The 18,130-nt window shown below is 56.3% G+C and overlaps 1 protein-coding gene across 1 annotated transcript in view; it reads right to left on the reverse strand.

Annotated features, from left to right (window-relative positions):
• ADAMTS10 (ADAM metallopeptidase with thrombospondin type 1 motif 10) overlaps nt 1–12,009 on the reverse strand; it is a 46,342-nt gene extending 34,333 nt beyond the window's left edge. Inside the window, exons 1-2 of the mRNA XM_054174978.1 lie at nt 11,951–12,009; nt 258–670 (exon numbers count right to left, since the gene is read on the reverse strand). Coding sequence (XP_054030953.1) covers nt 258–345 — 88 coding nt within the window. The 5' untranslated portion in view covers nt 346–670; nt 11,951–12,009. The remainder of the gene's footprint in view (nt 1–257; nt 671–11,950) is intronic.
• Between the last annotated feature and the right edge of the window lie 6,121 nt (nt 12,010–18,130).

Consider the following 18,130-nt stretch of genomic DNA (forward strand, 5'->3'; position numbering starts at 1 on the left):
GGTGCAGGACCTTGTGCTTGCCCTTGGTGAGCTTCATGAGCTCCTCTCCACCCAGTCCCACTCCACATCTTCCCCTTGGAGGTGCAAATCCAGGGGTGAGGAGGAGCTCTGCAGCGCTGCAATGAGCAGAGTCTGAGGTGTCTCCACCTACTTCCCAGCACAACAATCCCCTAACACCTCCCTTGGGGCCAGCATTGGGGCTTCTGGGTGGATCCAGCTCCCCTGACCCACCCCACCCCCCAACCCTTGATCCCTACCTTGTGACTGGAACATGTAGCCAGGAGAGCCGCACAGAGCCGCAGTGAAGGTGACAGTCCAGGTGAGAAGCCTCCAAGCTATTGCCATGGTTGGTGCTGCTTGTCTCAGTGCAGGGAGTCTTGTGCCAGCTGGAAGGGCACTGTCCCAACATGTCTCTCCCTTGGCCACTGCTTATGTAGGGACAGGAGTCCTCAGGCCCTCCGCAGGCATCCTCGGCTGCTCCGTGGCGTCCCCAAAGCACCGAGGCTGCTGGTGTGGCTGCTGGCTGCTGTGCCCAGGCCCAGGCCAGTGGTGCAGGTGCTGGGTGCTGTGCCCAGGCTGGTGGTGTGAGTGCTGGGTGCCGTGCCCGGGCCAGCACAGCCTGGGCTCAGCCTGGGCTAGTCGGAAGCGCAGGCTCTCGGTGGCATCGCCCCTGCAAAGGAGAGGGTGGGGGTGAGTGAGTGGAGAGGTGGGAAACAAAGGGTGGAGGAGAAGGAGGTGAGGGAGAAAGCAGTGGGCAGCGGGAAGGAGGAAAGCCTGAGCCTGGAGAAAGGAAAGGAAAGGAAAGGAAAAGGGGAGAACAGGGTGGGAAGCGATTGCGAAGGCAGCGAAGCAGCTCACGGCATGGGAACTGCCCCTGGGCCGCTGCACACCCAGCTGCTCTCCCAGGGGAGAGCTCTGCTCCCAGTCCAGTCCCTGCTCTGCTCCCACAGCGGCACTGAGGGGCTGCAATTTACCTTGCACCTGAGGGAAGGAGCTGACAGCAAAGGGGACCCCTTTGTCCTGCGGGAACGGCCATGAGGAAGCACAGACCGAAGAGTGACCTGGTCTCGGTTACCTGATCCCTTAAAGGAGAGCAGGAAACCAAAGCACCAGGAGGGAGGTAGTGAGCAGCAGCCTCAAAATCCTCTCTGCTCCAGTTTCCCTGGTGTTAAAATCCCCTTTAATGACAGTCCCTGCGTGGAGACAGGCGCTCACCCCCGGAGCGCCTTGGCTAACCCCCCCCCAGCGCCCGGGAACAAAGGAACCATTCAGGGGACTCAGCCCTGCTCCTCAGCCCCATCCCCAGACAGATCAGGAGATTCCAATTGTATTTGTTACTTAAAATGATTTGCTAATTGCTCCAGTGAAAGATTGTTGGCTTGAGGGAATTTCCACTCAAGGCTGAGACAATTACACAGAACTCACAGAGTGCTGGAGAAAGCCTGTGGGGTTCGTTCCTATCCAGAGAGCAGATGATGGATGAGATGAGGATGGCACAAACCTAACCACAGCCTGGAGAATCCCCAACGTCTGAGCAGGGGTGCCAAGGAACTACCAAATATCTGAGCAGTGATACCAAGGAGCTCCTGGAGAGAGTCCAGCAGAGGCTGCAAAGCTGCCGAGGGGCCTGGAGCAGCTCTGGGAGGAGCAAAGGCTGAGAGCCTGGAGCAGAGCAGCCCCAGAGGGGAGCTGAGCAATGCTCAGCAAGAGCTAAAGGGCAGAGGGCAAGAGGCTGGAGCCAGACTCTTCTCAGTGGTGCCCAGGAACAGGCTCAGGGCCACATCAAGTCTGATCTTGAATGTCTCCAGGGATGGAGCCTCCACCACAGCCCTGGGCAACCTGTTCCAGTGTCTCCCCAACCCTCACTCTGTAGAACTTCCTCCTGATGTCCAACCTAGAACTGCCCTGCTGCAGTTTCAAACCCCTGTCCCTGGTGCTATCCCCACAGGCCCTTCTGAACAGTCCCTCCTGCAGGTCCCCTTCAGATGTTGCAATGCAGCTCTAAGCTCTCCCTGGAGCCTTCTCTTCTCCAGGCTGAGCAGCCCCAGCTCTCTCACAACATGAGGATGCTGAGGCCAGCACCGTGGCTCTCTCAGGCTAGGTCTGCCTGGGGGCAGCATCTTCTGCAGCCTCACCCCTGAGTGGGGCACGGAGGCAGGCCCACAGCAATGCACAGCCCAGCTGCTCCATGCCTGCTCCCTGCAGGGCTGCGGGAAGTCAACTGGAAGAGGGAGAAGGTGACCTGCCAGCCAGGCCTGCAGCAGCCCTCTCCTCAGTCAGCATTTTTCAGCATCTATTAAAGTTTGAGATTCCAGCTTTTAAATCCTGTCAGGGCTCCAAGGTCTGTGGACAGAAAGCTGCTCAGCTGAAGTGTATTTTCTCCTGGGCTTCACACTACTAATTTTCCTTGTTTTCCAGCTGTTGAACTCAGCTTTCTCAGGGCTCTCTTCATTTCCCATCCTTCCTCAGCCTCTCCACGACCCTGAGCTGTGGCAGGCATGGTTGGTGCCCTTGTCTCCCGTCCTCTGACCATCCCCTTCGGTCCCAGCTCCTCAGCATCCCCCTGGAAGAAGGGCTGGGAGGGGGCTGCGGGCACCAGGACCCCTCACAGCCCCAAGCCTGGAGGGAAGGAGGGACGCCTGGAACAGCACAAAGTCAGGAATTACAGCTGCGAAATTCCTGTCAGCAGGGCTGGGGGAAGGGCCGGGCTGCGATCCCTCCCTGCAGCAAGGCAAACACGGCCCCTTCCCAGCAGGGCTCCCCTCCCGGGACCCCCACCGGCCCCATCTCCCGCAGGAGCAGGACCCCACGAGGAGGAGCAGAGAGGCTGCAGCAGCTCAGCCTCCACAGCTCCTCACAAACGTTTCCACCACCTCTCCCTTGAAGGCTTTTCCCCCTTTCCCCCTGCGGCAGCGACCGGGCAGGCACGGACGTGCCCCCGGGGAGCCCGAGCCCGCGCCGAGGGCGGTGGGGATGGACAGGACCCCGGGAGAGGCCTGGGGGCATGAGGTGACCTCTCTGGTCTCGTGCCTCCCTCGCCTGGGCTCCTTCCAGCTTGCTCCTTCCCAAGGAATTCGTTGTCCTTGGCAGGAGCCGGCGGGCGGCCGCCGCTGCCGGCTCCCCGCGCCAGGGGTGGCTCTCGCCGCCGCGAACCCCGCGGGCAGCAGGGGACGAGGCTGAGGGGAGCAAAGGGGATGAGGATGCCCCAGCGGTGCGGCTGCGAGGTCACACCTTCCTGCGCTAAAACCCAAACCAAAACCCCACCCCCCAAACCAGCCCGACAAAAAAAAAACCCACCCAGCAACAACAGCAGCAAAGAACCCACCCCAAAAATCCAAACCCGCAGGAGAAAGAGGAGGGCTGGGAGGTTAAAATTCGAGCTGGAATAAAGCAAAAGGAGGAGAGAAGCAAAAAAGCAAAGCAGATGACAACTGTTACTAATTTCAACATCGGGGCTGCAGACAGAATTCCCTGAAAGCCAGGCTTGGCCGGAGAGAAAGCTTTATGGGAAGGTAATAGGAAGCAGATGGGCTCGACTCGGGGCCAAGAGGAAGGTTCAAGGTGCCTCCTAGTGCAAAGAAAAGGAATTTAACTGCTTTTAAAGATGCAGGGCCCCGGCAGCTTCCAGGTTTCTCGTCCAACTTTTGCAAATTAGGAGCTCAGGTGTCCCTTTCCCTGGGTTCTGGAGGGGTCTGGGTTGGTTTTGGGTTGGGTTTGGTTTGGAGAGAAATGAATACAAACAGAGCCTGCGGCTCCCAGCTTTCCCTGGTGGGAGGAAATGCCTGCAGGGCACCACCCCCCACTGCCTTCCCCACCAGCCCCCGGCCCTTCCACTGACATCTCCCCCTCCGTGCAGAGCCTGTGAGCAGCGTCCCGTGGCTGCAGCGCTGCATCGCAGCAGCGCTCCTGGGAGGTGCCATTAGCAAGGGCAGGCTGCCAAACAACTTGACCTAGAATGGTTGCAGGGATGGGGCAGCTCCCACCTCTGTGTCACCACCCTCAGCATAGAAATTCTTCCTTCTCTCCACTCTCAGTTCAGACTATCCCCAACTTGTCCTGTCCCAACAGGCCCTGCTCAGAAGTCTGTCCCCAGCTTTCTTCTCTGCCACTTTAAGCACTGAAAGGCCACCAGAAGGTCTCCCTGGAGCCTTCTCTTCTCCAGGCTGAACAACCCCAACTCTCCCAGCCTGGCCTCACAGCAGAGGGGTCCAGCCCTCAATCGTTGTTGTAGCCTCCTCTAGCCCTGCTCCAGCAGGTCCATGTCCTTCTCGGGCTGAGCTGGGGGAGAGGGGCACATGGAAAGTAGAGAGCCACCAACTGCCACTCCTGCCTCCTCTCTTGGAAATCCTCCCAGATCACTCCTCGTCATTGCTACCTCCCTCCTCCTCACCACCTCAACCCAGGTTCCTTCCCTCTGGGCTGCCAAGGGAGGCAGCTGGGGGCTGCTGGGGGCTGTTCCAGGTGTGCAGAGTCACCACCCCTCAGCTCCCAGCAGGTTCCTGCACGTTCCTGAGGCCAAGAGCACGCAGTGCCTGCTCCCCCTCAGCCTGCTGCAGCGGGTGAGGAGCGTGCTGGGGGATGCAAAGCTTCCTGAGACCTCCTCAGCTTTCAGCAAGAGGCTGTCCTGATATTCCTGAGCAAATATTTGGCTGGGTTGCCAAGTTGGAACCCCACTGAGCTGCAGATGGTAGAAGTTTGGGGGTGTGGGGGGCTTGGGGTTCGCAGCCATCCTGCCAGCAGGACAGGATTCCCACTGGGAAGTCAGCTCTCAGCTCTTGGAGCAGCAGGAAAAAGAAGGAAAAGCAGCATCAGCTGCAGAGTGTGTGGGGGGGGAATAAAAGGGTTAAAGTCCCTGCTCTGCAGAACTGAAAACAAGAACTTGAACCTTCAATCTGCTTTGCTGCTCCGAGCCTGGCCTCTCTGGGGGCACGGCAAGCAAGGAATTAGAAACACGTAGTTATCACTGCTCACCAGAACACAGCAGCCTCCAGCCGCGGGATGCTTCCTGCCCGCGCTGCTCCGCAGCAACCCTTTCGGATCCCTTTGCCATCCCTCCGGCTGCTTCTGGAGGAAGGACAAGGAGCTGTTTCCTCTCCCCAGGCTGAGGGGGGACTTGTGACAGCAGCCCACCCTGCTCGGAAGGGCTGTTCCCAGCTCACCCTCTGAGCGGTTCTCTTGCGGCCACCCAGCCCAGCGCCTGCGGGGTCCGGTTCAGAGCTTGCCCGCGGGGAGGGGATGCTGCTGCTCTCGCCCTGTCGGCACCAAACCCATCCCCAGTCCCAGGGCAACGCGGGAGATGCAGACCGCTGCTGCCAGGCTGAACCTGAGAGGCAAGGAGGCTGAGCCCAGGTCTCCATCGTGCCCCTGGCAGCAGGCTGGGTGAGCAGGGCTCACCCTCACTGCCCGCTCCCCAGCTGGCTGCTGCGCTCCACGCAGCGCCGGAGCCGGGCACACCCTCCAGCCCTTTGTGCAAGCAACTTCAGAGGGCTTTGGGCTCCCTCCAGGACTGCGTGGGAGTGGACTGCGTTTGGGTTTTGCCTTTTTTCCCCCCTTTCTTTCTTTCTTTTTTAAATCTAAAACACAAGAGTTGCTTTACAGCTGAGCCTGTTCAGTGCCATGGTGGTGAGGACAGGACTGAATTCATCCCCCCAGCTCCGCTCCAATGAGCCAGTGGGATCCAAAAGGAGCCCACGAGGCAGCGAGGGAGAGGGGAGAGCTGGGAGCTCCGACCTCTCTCTGACACCAGCTGCTTTGCTTTCTGGAAATCCTATCTCTGTGTTACATAAGGATCTGGCCCTATCTGGGGTCACTGCTCCAAGTGTGGTAAACTGCTCGGAGAGGTCCTCAGCAGGAGAGCAGGAGAGAAGAGCCAGCTGCCAGCACGAGCAAGGGAAGGCTGCTCAGCAAGGGGCAGTGCCCAAACCCAAGCTGCTGGACCAGCACAACCTCAGCCAGATGCAAGGTGGCCACTGAGCCACCCAATGCTCCCAGGCCTTGGACTTCTTTTGCTTTAAGGAGATGACTCCACCAAGCAGGTCTGCTTTCAGACAGGACTTATGCAATAGCTTGGAGCTGCTCCATGTGACCCAGACTTGCTGGCCCCCTGCCACTGCTCTCCTTGCTGGCTTCAGCCATAGCACAAAACACTGGAATTAAAAGGAGGACCAAGCAGTCATTAAAAGCAAGTTCCTCTGGCCTGCCATGCAGGCACACACAGAATGGCAGGGCTTGGAAGGGACCTCTGAAGATCAGCTCCTCCAGCCTCCCCCCCTGCTGCTAGAGCAGGGTCACCTCGGGCAGGCCACACAGGAACACATCCAGGCAAGACTGGAATCTCTCCAGAGACAGAAGGCTCCACCACCTCTCTGGGCAGCTCTGCCAGCCTCCAAGTGAGGAAGTGCCCCTGTCAGCTGCAGGCAGGCACCGTGTGCCTGAGGACACACATCAGCCACACGTGTGCAGACCAGGACTGCAGCTCTCTGTGTGTGGCTGTGCATAGCCCTGCAGGCACCTCTGTGTTGGGGACCCACACCTTGCCCTCCATGCTATCATGCACCACCAACACCTTTGGTTATGCCAGGCAGGGGTGCTGGCTTTATGTTGGCAGCTCCACATCTGTGTGGCTGCCTTCATAGAATCAGAGACTGCATCAGGTTGGAAGGGATCCTGGAAGCTCATCTAGCCCAACCCCCCTGCAGTCAGCAGGGACATCTCCAGCTGGAGCAGGGTGCTCAGGATCACATCAAGCTTGGCCTTGAATGTCTCCAGGGATGGGGCCTCAACCACAGCCCTGGGCAACCTGTTCCAGTGCCTCACCCTCACTGTGCAGAACTTCCTCCTGATGTCCAACCTAAAGCTACTCTGCTCCAGTTTCAAACCACTGCCCCTTTTATTTCAGGCTGAAGAGAAGGATGACATTTTCTCCACTGAGGCTGGTGAGACTCTGGCCCAGGTTGCCCAGAGCTGTGGGAGATGTCCCATCCCTGGAACCATTCCAGGTCAGATTGCCTGGGGCAGCCTGCTCTGCTTGCAGATGTCCCTGCTGACTGCAGGGGGTTGGACTGGATGAGCTTTAAAGGTCCCTTCCAAACCAGTCTGGGATTCTATGGGATCCACTGCACCTCCAGCACCCATTGCTGATTTGGTCCTGCCAGATGGAATCAAAGAATAACTGAGGTTAGGGGATCTCTGGGTCCACCTCACTCAGAACAGGATTTACTCTGACACTGGATCAGCTTTGGATCACAGACCCCAGGCTGTCTCAGGCAGTGAGCTGTGGAGCAGGACCCCAAAGCAGCAGAGTCTGTTGGGACCATGTTGTCCTTCCAGGAAACCAGAAATGTCTCCTTTCAGGGAAGTGGCTGCACCATGGTGACACAGAGCAAGAGAGAGCAGCCCTGGCTGGCCAGAGAGGTGGCTTGTCCTGGTTTGCCCTACCTGCCTCTTGGTTGCATGCTTCCAGCACCTTGGGGTTGAGACAAGCCCTCTGCAGACTGGGGCAGCACCCAGAGCATGAGAACACAACCCTCCAGCCCAGCTTCTGGCACCCCTGGAGCCTCCTGGCTCTTTGCAGCTTCCCTGCAAGCTCCTGGCTTTGTTTCAGAGCAGGGCAAACCCAGCTGAGTGAAGAAAGGATTTGGTGGCAGCCAAGCAAGAGCATGGGGACCCCACCATGCAGTCACCCTGAGGACCCCTTCTTGCAAGGCAGCACGACCACACAACAGCGAGCACTCACAGACCCCCAAACATGTTAGAAGACCCCAAAGTCACCTACAGACCCCAAGACATCTGGAGGAACATACCAGGGAAGCTCTGCAGGGAGATGAAGTCTTGCAGACCACATGGAGCTGTGGACTCCCTCCAGCCCTTAAGGACCTGGAAGATCTGCAGATGGTTTCCAGGCTGCAGCTCCCTCAAGCAAGCTCAGTGAGATCTGTGCAGAAGGTTTATGAGCCCTCCTTCCCCTCCCTGCAGGTTCTCTGTTCAAGGAAACAGATGGCCCAGCTGCTTTGGATTTGGTGGGGCATGGCAGAACACTGCTGACTCCCAAGCACATGTGGCCTCCCCTAACAAGGAGGCTGCAGCCCAGAAGCCACCAAGTCCATTTCCCTGTGCCTGGCTGTGGAGGAGCTGCCTCAGCTCATGGCCAGAGAATGCAGAGCTGCTGACCCTGGCAAGACTGAACTCATCTTTGGGTTTGACTGAAGCTGGGCTGAAGTCTTGGCTCTGCTGAGGTCAGTGGCACAGTCACACAGCAGGGAGCTTCCATGCCATGGAATCAGAGCACTGGTGAGGTTGGAAGAGACCTTGGAGATCATCCAAGCACTCACCCAGAGCTCACAGCCCTCCACTGCTGCTAAGCTACTGCCACTAAAGTACATCCCTCAGCACCACATCCATGCAGCTTTTAATCACCTCCAGGGATGAGGACTCCATCGCCTCCCTGGGCAGCCTGGGCCAGTGCCTGAGAACCCTTGCTGGGAAGAAATCCTTCCTAATATCCAACCTGAACCTCCCCTGGCACAGCTTGAGACTGTTCCCTCTTGTCCAGTCACTTGTTGCATGTGAGAAGAGATCACCCCCCCCGGCTCCAGCCTCCTTTGGGGCAGTTGTAGTGGGTGATGAGGTCTCCCCTCAGCCTTTTCTTCTGAAGATTAAGCAGCCCCAGGCTCCTCAGCCACTCCTCATCAGCCTTGTGTTCAAGGCCCTTCACCAGCTTGGTTGCTGCTCTTTGGCTGTGCTCCAGCACCTCAATGTCCTGCTTTCAGCTGCTGAGCTCAGCTTAGCTGGAGCCCACCCTCAGGAACTTTGGAGTTCAGAAGGATTTGCAGAACTGCCCAGGAATAAATTGATCCTAACTCAACTTGCCCTTGAAAAACTAAGCTACAATGGAAGAGCAGGAAACACACCAGCAGTAGCAGTGGTTGGAGGTGATGACCAGAAGGGGCAGACACTGAAGAGTCAGACAGGACACATCCCAAGCAGTCTTTTCCCAGCCTGGGTGAATGCAGAACATGAGAGCAGCAGCAAGGGAGCAGCTGGATGGAGGCCCTGCCCTTACCACAGACCTTGTTCCACTGAAGTCAGAGAATCACAGAACCATTTGGGCTGGAAGAGACCTTGAAGAGCATTAAGTCCAACTGCCAAACCCACCCCACTGCCAGGCCAACCCAGATGGAGTTAAACTCTCCCTGGCAGAAGTTCCAAGTGGAGAATCCTCCCAACTCTTGAGCTGGGGGCAGACCTTCAGTGAAGGCTCTCCCAGCAACCCAAAAGGGAATATTTGCTCTGCTTTAAAGGTGTCCCTTCAAAACCTCCTTCAGTGCTGGAGAAGGAGCCTGGATCCAGGAGGTTTTCCATGCTTCCCACTCCCCAAGGAGACTCCACCTGCATGGAGTTTCCCAGGAAATGTTGGAACTGCTCCCCCTGCAAACCTTTCCCACGGTGCTGGGGGCAAGAGACCTTTCTGCCTTGCATTTCTTTCCCCCCAGCCCATCTGAGGTGACATCAGCTGACTCCCTAGGGAACTCTTGCTGCAAACTGGACAAATTTGGTCCAAATTCTGTTTGTTTGAAAGTTCATTCGTGTTAACTTGAGATCTAGGCAGGACAGGACGTGACAAACACATCCTGTGGTGCTTCTGGCTTAGAATGAACTAATTGCTGGAAACTTGGCAAGAAAAGTAGGTTTTTGGAGTGGGGGGTTTCAAGATAAGCTTTAGAGAAGTGCTTGGATAGAACCACCCCCCTGGGTGGGCCTGATGCAACCTGTGTTGAAAAGCTCTCCATGGAGCTGGGTCCTGTGGGCAGCTGAGCCCACGCTGCCCCTGGAGCAGGGCTTGATGTGATGATGATGATGAACACACTCACTCCTCTCTGGGTGGCCATCAGAGATAACAAAGACCTCTCACTGCGAGATAACAGAGCCTCTCACGTTACAGGTTTGGGTGTCGGTGCTTAAAAGGCTTCTGCCGTGACTGGCAGACACTCCCCCGAGGGCTCCACTTCAGCCCCATCCACCGCTCGCTGGGTTGCGGCTTATCGGGGGTCGTCCTCTGCCAAGTGAAACAGTTCAGCCCTCAGGGTCTTATCTGGGACAAGGCTGATTTACAGGGGATGACAGGACCTTTCCCATTCCACCCAACAAGCAGCTGCCTGAGGAATGCAAGTGGAGACACACCGCCGAGCGCTGGATGCTTTGGGGAGCTGAGGAGGAGGAGAAGGGAAGGAGAGGCTGCTGCCGGGGGGCAAAGCAAGAGCGAGGGGAAGCCGAGGATGGAGCAAGCCGAGCGCTCGGCACGTTCCATATATGGAGAAACTTGGTGACACTGGAACAACCTCCCAGGGAACCGGAGGAAGCCTCACTGACAAGAGGCATTTCAGACTAGTCTGGGCAAGGCTGTGGCGAGCGGAGCCGGGGGAACAGCCCTGCTCCGGCTGGGGAATTACCTGGGCGCCCGACAAAGCATTTCCCCTTGGGAAACGTCTTCTGGGGCGGGGGGAGGAAGACCAGAAATGAACAAAAGACTGCAAAATTCTTCTTGCTCTCTCAGCCATCAGGCAGTAGACCATCGCCAGGCTGCACGCTGTCACCACGTGAGCCCTGCTAACGAGAGCATTAATGAAGAGAGCAGGGAAGCAGAGCTCTGGGGCGGCTGAGCTCCCTCCAGCCACCGCGGGCACTGGCATGGAGCGAAACAGGAAAACAAAGCAGCCCTGGGGATGGTTTGACCAGAAAAGTGTCGTGCGTGTCCCCTCCCCCCACCCCCCCAAAAAAAAAGAGAGATGAAAAAAACCAGTCGTCATGTGAAATGTTGCCTGAAAGCTGTGGCTGGCCCCAAAACAGGGTCCATGCCCTGGAGAGAGCTGATCTGGTGCGGGGTGTCCCTGGCCGTGGCGGGGGGCGGGGGGGAGGGGGGACTGGGTGATCTTTGAGGTTCCCTCCAACCCTGACAATTCTCTGAGAGCAGCCCTGACCGCCTCGGCTCTCCCCCCACTCCCTTCTTGGTTGATTTCTCTCCCCCCCTGGCAGTCGTTTGCCAAGGTTGTTTTATAAACTCCTCTCTATTTATAGCACAGCTCCTTCAGCTCTAATGAGATAATCTGCTGGCGTCCCCCCCCCATCGTTAATATTTACTTTGATGTTTAAAGCAACATGTTCAAAGGGATTGATCCCTTAAAACCAAAACAACACAACAAAACCCACCCCAAGCAACCCCAAACCCCAGCCTGTAAACCAGAACCAAAGCAAAGAAACCAAGGCTGGGAGCCACGGGGCTGGATGCCTGCTGATGCACACAGAGTTAATGACATCGCAACTTCTGCAGAGCAGGCAGCTTACGATCCTCTGAGCACATCAAGACGGGAGGGAGGGAGGGAGGGAGAGGGAGAAGAAGAGGCACTGGCAGCTCCCGGAGAAGGGGAGAGGCAGGGAAAAGGAGGAGAGGGAGCAGAAGCTGTGTTTATCCTCGGGAGTGAGGACAGCCAGGAACGTCTGAATCTGCAAGGAGAGATTAAAGCTGCTGCCTTTCGTAATCGAGAGCTTTGCCTGCAGCGGTCGCGCAGGGGAGAAGGAGGTTTTCAGAGCAGCAAACATGGGGCTGCGGTGCCCGAGTGCGAGAGGCGAAGCGGAGCGGGGCTGGGGGGCAGGCGAGGCGGGCGGGCGAGCGCCGCTGCCTGCCTGCCGGCCGGCCGCTGCCTGCCGCCGCTCTTGAAACACAACCCCGGGGGTTTTTAATGGAAACTCTGAATGTTGGAGCAGGGTGAACATGGTTTTCATTCTCAGAAATGTTTTTCCAGCGTGCAGTGCTCTCCGGGCTCATTCCTCCTCCAGGGGAGAAGGTTCTGATTTCAAAGAACATTCCCCTTTCCCTCCACCTCAGACCACCCCACTTCCAAGAGCCTTCTATGGAAAGGGGGAAAAAAAAAAGTTGTTTTAAAGAGTGTTTTACCTTTTCTAGTGTTTTGCCTTCTTTCTTCTTCTTCTTCAATTTATTTTTGAGTTTGGTTTTTTTTTTTTCCTTCCCCCTCCCCTTTTAATTCCTTCAGCTTCTTTTTGTTGCTGTTGTTGTTTCCTTTTTTTCCTCCCCTTCTTCTTCTTCTTTTCCCAGCAGCAGCCAAAAAACCCCACTAAAAATAATAAACTCTCTCTCTCTCTCTCTTCCCTCTCTCTCCTCTCTCTCAGTCCTCTGCGTGTCAGAAAGTTTCCAAGGCTGAGGGTTTGCTGTCGCCTTCCTCAATAACCTTCTTCTGTCAGACCCAGGCAGCGCTGGAGCTCAAGGGCTTTGCTTTAAAAAAGTCTCCTTTCAGGAAGTGAGCAGTAATAAGAGAGCAGCTCGGAGGCAGCATGTATAGGGGCAGCTCAAAAAAAAAAAAGAGAGAGAGAGAGAGAAAAGAAAAGAAAAAAAAATAGAGAGAGGAGGGGGGAAAAAAAAAAGAGAGAGAGAGAGAGAAAAGAAAAACCAAAACCCAGACCAAAAGACAAAAAAAAAAAACCCAACCCCCAAACAAGCAAACAAAACAAAACCTTCTTTGCTCAGGAATTTTTTTTTTTTCTTTTTGGCCAGGATTGGCCAGAGAAAAAAAAAATATTAAAAAGAAAAATAATAAAAGAAAAGAAAAAATAATAAAACTCCCCAAAGCCAGAGGGCTGCAGAGTCCCCGCCCCAGCTGCTGACATCAGGGCAGAAGGCAGGTCTTGCCTGCACCAGCATAAAGCTCATGGGTGGAAAAAAAAGGAGCAGGCAGAGCCCAGAGGAGATGCCCCTGGCTGATCAAACACCCCAAGGGAAGAGAGAAAGCAGAGAGGAGCAGGCAGAGCCCAGGGGAGATGCCCCTGGCTGATCAAACACCCCAAGGGAAGAGAGAAAGCAGAGAGGAGCAGGCAGAGCCCAGAGGAGATGCCCCTGGCTGATCAAACACCCCAAGGGAAGAGAGAAAGCAGAGAGGAGCAGGCAGAGCCCAGGGGAGATGCCCCTGGCTGATCAAACACCCCAAGGGAAGAGAGAAAGCAGAGAGGAGCAGGCAGAGCCCAGAGGAGATGCCCCTGGCTGATCAAACACCCCAAGGGAAGAGAGAAAGCAGAGAGGTCACACTGCTGGTGCCAGTCAAAGGCAAACTAGGATGTGGGAAGTTTCCCCCAAGAACCACTCCTGCCCCTCCCAGCCTTCATTTTAAGCCCAGCCTTCAGAATGCTTTGATGAAAGGCAGCTGAGCTCCACTGCCAGGTGTCGGCTTTCCAGCTGAAAAGGCTCTCAAGAGTTCACTGATGTTAGGAAGAGGCATTGGAAGAGGCTGCCCAGGGAGGCGGTGGAGTCACCACCCCTGGAGGTGTCAAAGAACCCTGAGGCCATGGCAGTTGGGGACACGGTTTAGTGGCCATGGTGGTGTTAGGTTGATGGTTGGACTCGATGATCTTGGAGGCCTGTTCCAACTCCATGGTTCTCTAAGTGCCTTCCCTCCCCAGTTCTATCACTTTTGCTCTGCTGGCTCTTGGGATGCCACAACTGCTCCACCATGGAGCTGTTCTGCTGCCACCATGGAGCGTCCCACCGAGGACAATGCACTGCTCAGGCAGAGAATAAACACTGCAAGGGATCAAATGCTGCTTGCTGAGAAACAAAGCCCTCTCAGGATACATAAAAAACAATCAGCACCAAGAAAGGGCAGGAGCTCATTTCCTTCTTCCTTCTGAAGTCACCTTCTTGAGATTCGAAAGCTGGTACCAGAAGGAGCCCTCCTCAACTGCCCTGCGCTGCCTGGCTCTCCCCTGCAGACAGAGAGGGGAGAAAGGACAACAGCACCAGGACCTCCAGCCTGAGCCCACCCCCGGGGACAGAGAGACTCCAAAACCATCCTGAAGGAGCCTCTTAGAACCATAGAAAGCTTTGAGCTGGGAGGGACATTTAAAGCTCACCTGATGCAGCTCCTCTGCAGTCGGTGGCTTTGCTTTAGGAGGATCTGAATGCAGACTAAGTGGGGCACTGGGGGAAGGTGTCAGCTAAGTCTTTGACTAAGCTCCCTGAGTGTGAGATGGCTCTAGCCAGGAGCAGATTGCAAGAGGAGGCTCTGGGAGGCAGCTGAAGGCTCTGCAGCCCTGTGAAGCATGGCATGGATGCCAGGTCTGGAGGGCAGCCAGCTCCTCCAGACTGCGTGTCCTGCCGTGGCCCTTCTAGCTACGGTCACTGCCAAAGCCACAGGATCCAGCCTGGCAGGCCTGAGCAGCCAGGGCTCTTGGCAGTGCTCCTGGGTGCCACCCAGGCTGACCTAGCACTTAGTCTGTAACCATCTGACCATTAGATGAGAAGGGAGAAAGGAAAAGCCACAAAGGCCTGGCCAGCTCAGCATCCTGGTCGGATGCTGCTCGTGGTGAGCCTAAGAAAAGGGATTAAAAGAAGAGTAAGAAGCTGTGGTGCTTCTTGTGGTGCATCCTGCTACATCCTCCACCAGCAGCACACCAAGTGCAGGGCTGCTCCCAAGCCAGGAGCTGCATCTTTGCATTTCACAGCCACAATGAGTTTTGTTCCATGAGTTTGAACCCTCGCTGAAGCCCTCTGAACTCCACTCCTTGGAGAAGGAGCAGTGTGTCCTGAGCAGGAGGTGCCCAGGAAGGACCTCCTGAGGCATTTGGTGTTGTCTGGTAGGTGTGCTTGTCCTAACAGCCCTGAGCAAAGAGGGAAAAGCATCCACTGCTCCCAGGAGGTGGTGGGAGCACAGCCCCCACCCCTGGGAATCCCAGCACAAGCACAGGAGCCACTCTTCCCTCCAGACCCTCAGACAGGGAAGGCTCTCTCCACTTGAACACCCAATTCAAAGGGAGCTCAGCAGCTGCTGGGCTGGACTGTTGGCTGCTTCCCTGCCTGGGTGGAAAGAGAGGTTTCCTTCCTCCCCAGGCCGTGCTGGCCACCACCCGAGCTCCCCCCGGCACAGACACAAAGGAGCAGCTGAGCAGTTTGGGGTTTAACTGAACGCTGCCACTTGGGGGCAGGGAAAAAAGAGCTGCTGGAAGCGTGGCCCAGAGCCATGCCAGAGGCTTTCTGCCTGCTGCAGCTTGGCTCCAAGCACACCCTGCAGACATCTGCCCTGCTCAGCAGAGAGCAGCTTGGCCCTGCCTGTCCCTCTCCCTTGCCTGTCCCTCTCCTTTCCCAGGGCCGTTTGCTTGTCCCTGCCTTGCAGGGTCTCCAGCCCCTCGTGGATGGGAAATATGCTGAGCAGGTTGCTCAGAGTCCCAAACAACCTCAGCTGGAATGGTTCCAGGGATGGGGCAGCTCTCACCTCTCTGGGCAGCCTGGGACAGTTTTTTTCCTTCTCTCTATCCTGAATCTCTCTTCCAGTTTCAAACCATCCCTCCTTCTCCTGTGCAAACAGGCCCTGCTCATGCGTCTGTCCCCAGCTTCCTTCTCTGCCCCTTTAAGCACTGCAAGGCCACCAGAAGGTCTCCCTGGAGCCTTCTCTTCTCCAGGCTGAACAACCCCAGCTCCCTCAGCCTCTCTTCATCAATCAGTGCTAACCATTTGCTTCCTCTTTCCGAGGTGGGGAGATGAGGATTCACTTCCAGGAGGCACTTGATATCCTCTCCCTCCAGCTGCCCTGCATCCTCACTCCCTCCTGGGATGGAGGGGGCCCTGTGCTCAGCTCAGCACCAGGACCTGGTCCTGGGAGCTCAGAGCCTGGTGACACTGCACCCTCCTGTGGCTACAGGCAGAGGCTGTGTGCTCACATCCTGCCCGGGCCAGGCTCAGCACCTGACCTGCAATGGTTCTAGGGATGGGACCTCTCCCATCGCTCTGGGCAGCCTGGGCCAGGCTCTCACCAACCTCAGCACCAAAACTGTCTTCCTTCTCTCTCACCTGAATTTCCCTCTTTTAATTAAAGAGGAAAAAAAATGCCCAGCAAGCTCAGCCTGCCACCATGAAAGCCCCAGCCCCAAGCCACCACGAAAGCCCCAGCCCCAAGCCACCATGAAAGCCCCAGCCCCAAGCCACCACGAAAGCCCCAGCCCCAACTTCTTCTGCAGTCCAGAGCCCTCTGCCCAGGGCAGGGAGACACTTTGGGATTCCCATTGGGAAGCTCTTGGCATTCAGCAGAAGTCCTGGTGCCAAAGCCTTTCTCCCAAGCCACCACCAGCTGTGCCCTGCTGACCATGGCTAGGGATGACCCAGGGAGATTTCTCCCTGCTGCTAGGGCAGATGTGGCCCTGAGGAGCACCTGGAAGTCCTGCCAGAAACAAGCACCATTTGGTGGCACTGGTGCAGGATGGTTCCCAGCCCAGCTCTTGGGGCCTTTTGGGTTACTCAGCTGAGGTCTTGACCATCACAACTCCAAAGCCTGGGTGTGGAAGACCCAAAGGAACAAAGCTCTTCTTACCCACCCTGTGGCTTCCAAGGGACAAAGATGTCCACACACCACTGCTCACTTCCCCCTCCACCTCTCTTCAACGGGCAAGAGGAGAGATCTCTTCACTCAAGCTCAGCTGTTCATGGAACAAGAGGTCTCTACCACCTCTGATTTGTTTTCTTCCAGGGAAGCCCCTGGCACTGAGAAGGTCTCAGAGCTCTTCCAACTCTACACAGCTTTTGTTTTCTCTTCTTTCCTTTCCTGTGCACAAAGGAAATAGGTCACATTTCAAAGAAGCAGGGGTGGGCAAATGCCAGACAGCTCACTGGGTGCTGTGGCCTCATCTGCTCTCCCCCAGATCAACTCGTTTCTCACTCCCTGGAGAGCATTTTCCTTCATTTCTCCTTCCTTTCTCCCAAACTGCTGCAAACGAAGCCCCAAGAGGAGCTCAGAGCAGGTAAGAGGAAGTTTGTTGGCTGTGGGTGCTGGAGGTGGCTGCTGGGTGTCATGGCTGCTTTGTTCCTTGTCTTGTACCTCTCTGCACAGACCCTGGTGGCACTGAGGGTTTGGTGGTGGGAGAGGAGACCCTGGGGGTGCTGGTGTGGACAGGTCTGGGTTGCTTCATCACAGCACCAGTTTGGCTTTTCTGCCAGCTTCAGGAGAAATCTGGTGTGGGTTAGGGGCTGTGGGGCTGTCTCTGAGGTTGGCATCATCACCTGTGTGGAGCTGGGGCTGTACAGAATCACAGAAGGTTAGGGGCTAGAAGGGGCTGGCTCCAGAGATCATCCAGTCCAACCCCCCCCTGCCAGAGCAGGGTCACCTAGGTCAGGTCACACTGGAATGAATCCAGGTGGGGCTGGAGTATCCCCAGAGAGGGAGACTCCACAACCCCCCATGGCAGCCTGTTGGGTCAGGAGGTATCAAAATGTGCCAGAGAATCTTTACTGCTGTGCAGCTAACCCCAGCCTGCAAGGAGAGGGCTTCACCCTCCTTGCAGCCACAAGACCACCAGAAATGCTTCTGCACTCAGTGTCCTTCAGCTCTCTGTGGAACATTGACTGACCTGGAAACTGCTTTGGCCAGAGAAAGAAACTGAGAGCTTTACTTTCCCTAATGGAACCTGGGATTGCAGAACTCAGCCATGGGAAAGTCCAATTAGCTCATCCACTTCTGCCTGCCTGCAGAGGACTGTTCCCTGCACTACAGTTTCTGAGTTCCCCTCTTCCACCCCCTGATGAGTCACAGAATCAGAGAATTGTTTGGCTTGGAAAAGGCCTCCAAGCTCAGCCAGTCCAAGCAGCAACCCAGCCCCACCATGGCCACCAAACCATGGCCCCAAGTGCTGTGGCCACAGGGTTCCTGAACGCCTCCAGGGCTGGGGACTCCACCACCTCCCTGGGCAGCCTCTTCCAGTGCCTGAGAACCCTTTCTGGGAGGAAATGTTTCCTAATATCCAACTTAAACCTCCCCTGGCACAGCCTGAAGCCATTTCCTCTTGTCCTGTCACTTGTTGCATGTGGGAAGAGCCCAACTCCACCTCACTGCAGCCTCCTTTCAGGGAGCTGTAGAGAGCCAGGTCTCCCCTCAGCCTCCTCTTCCCCAGGCTGAATACCCCCAGCTCCCTCAGCTGCTCCTCCCCAGCCCTGTTCTCCAGACCCTTCCCCAGCTTGGTTGTCCTTCTCTGGACCTCTTCCAACCTCTCAATGTCCTTCTGGGAGTGAAAACCCCAAAACTGAACCCAAGTTCTCCCTTCCTCAATTGACCTCTAGTCCTTTCTCCTTTAGTCCTTTCTTCTT

Source organism: Dryobates pubescens, chromosome 31, assembly GCF_014839835.1.
Source record: "Dryobates pubescens isolate bDryPub1 chromosome 31, bDryPub1.pri, whole genome shotgun sequence".
In the NCBI taxonomy this organism is placed as follows: domain Eukaryota; kingdom Metazoa; phylum Chordata; class Aves; order Piciformes; family Picidae; genus Dryobates; species Dryobates pubescens.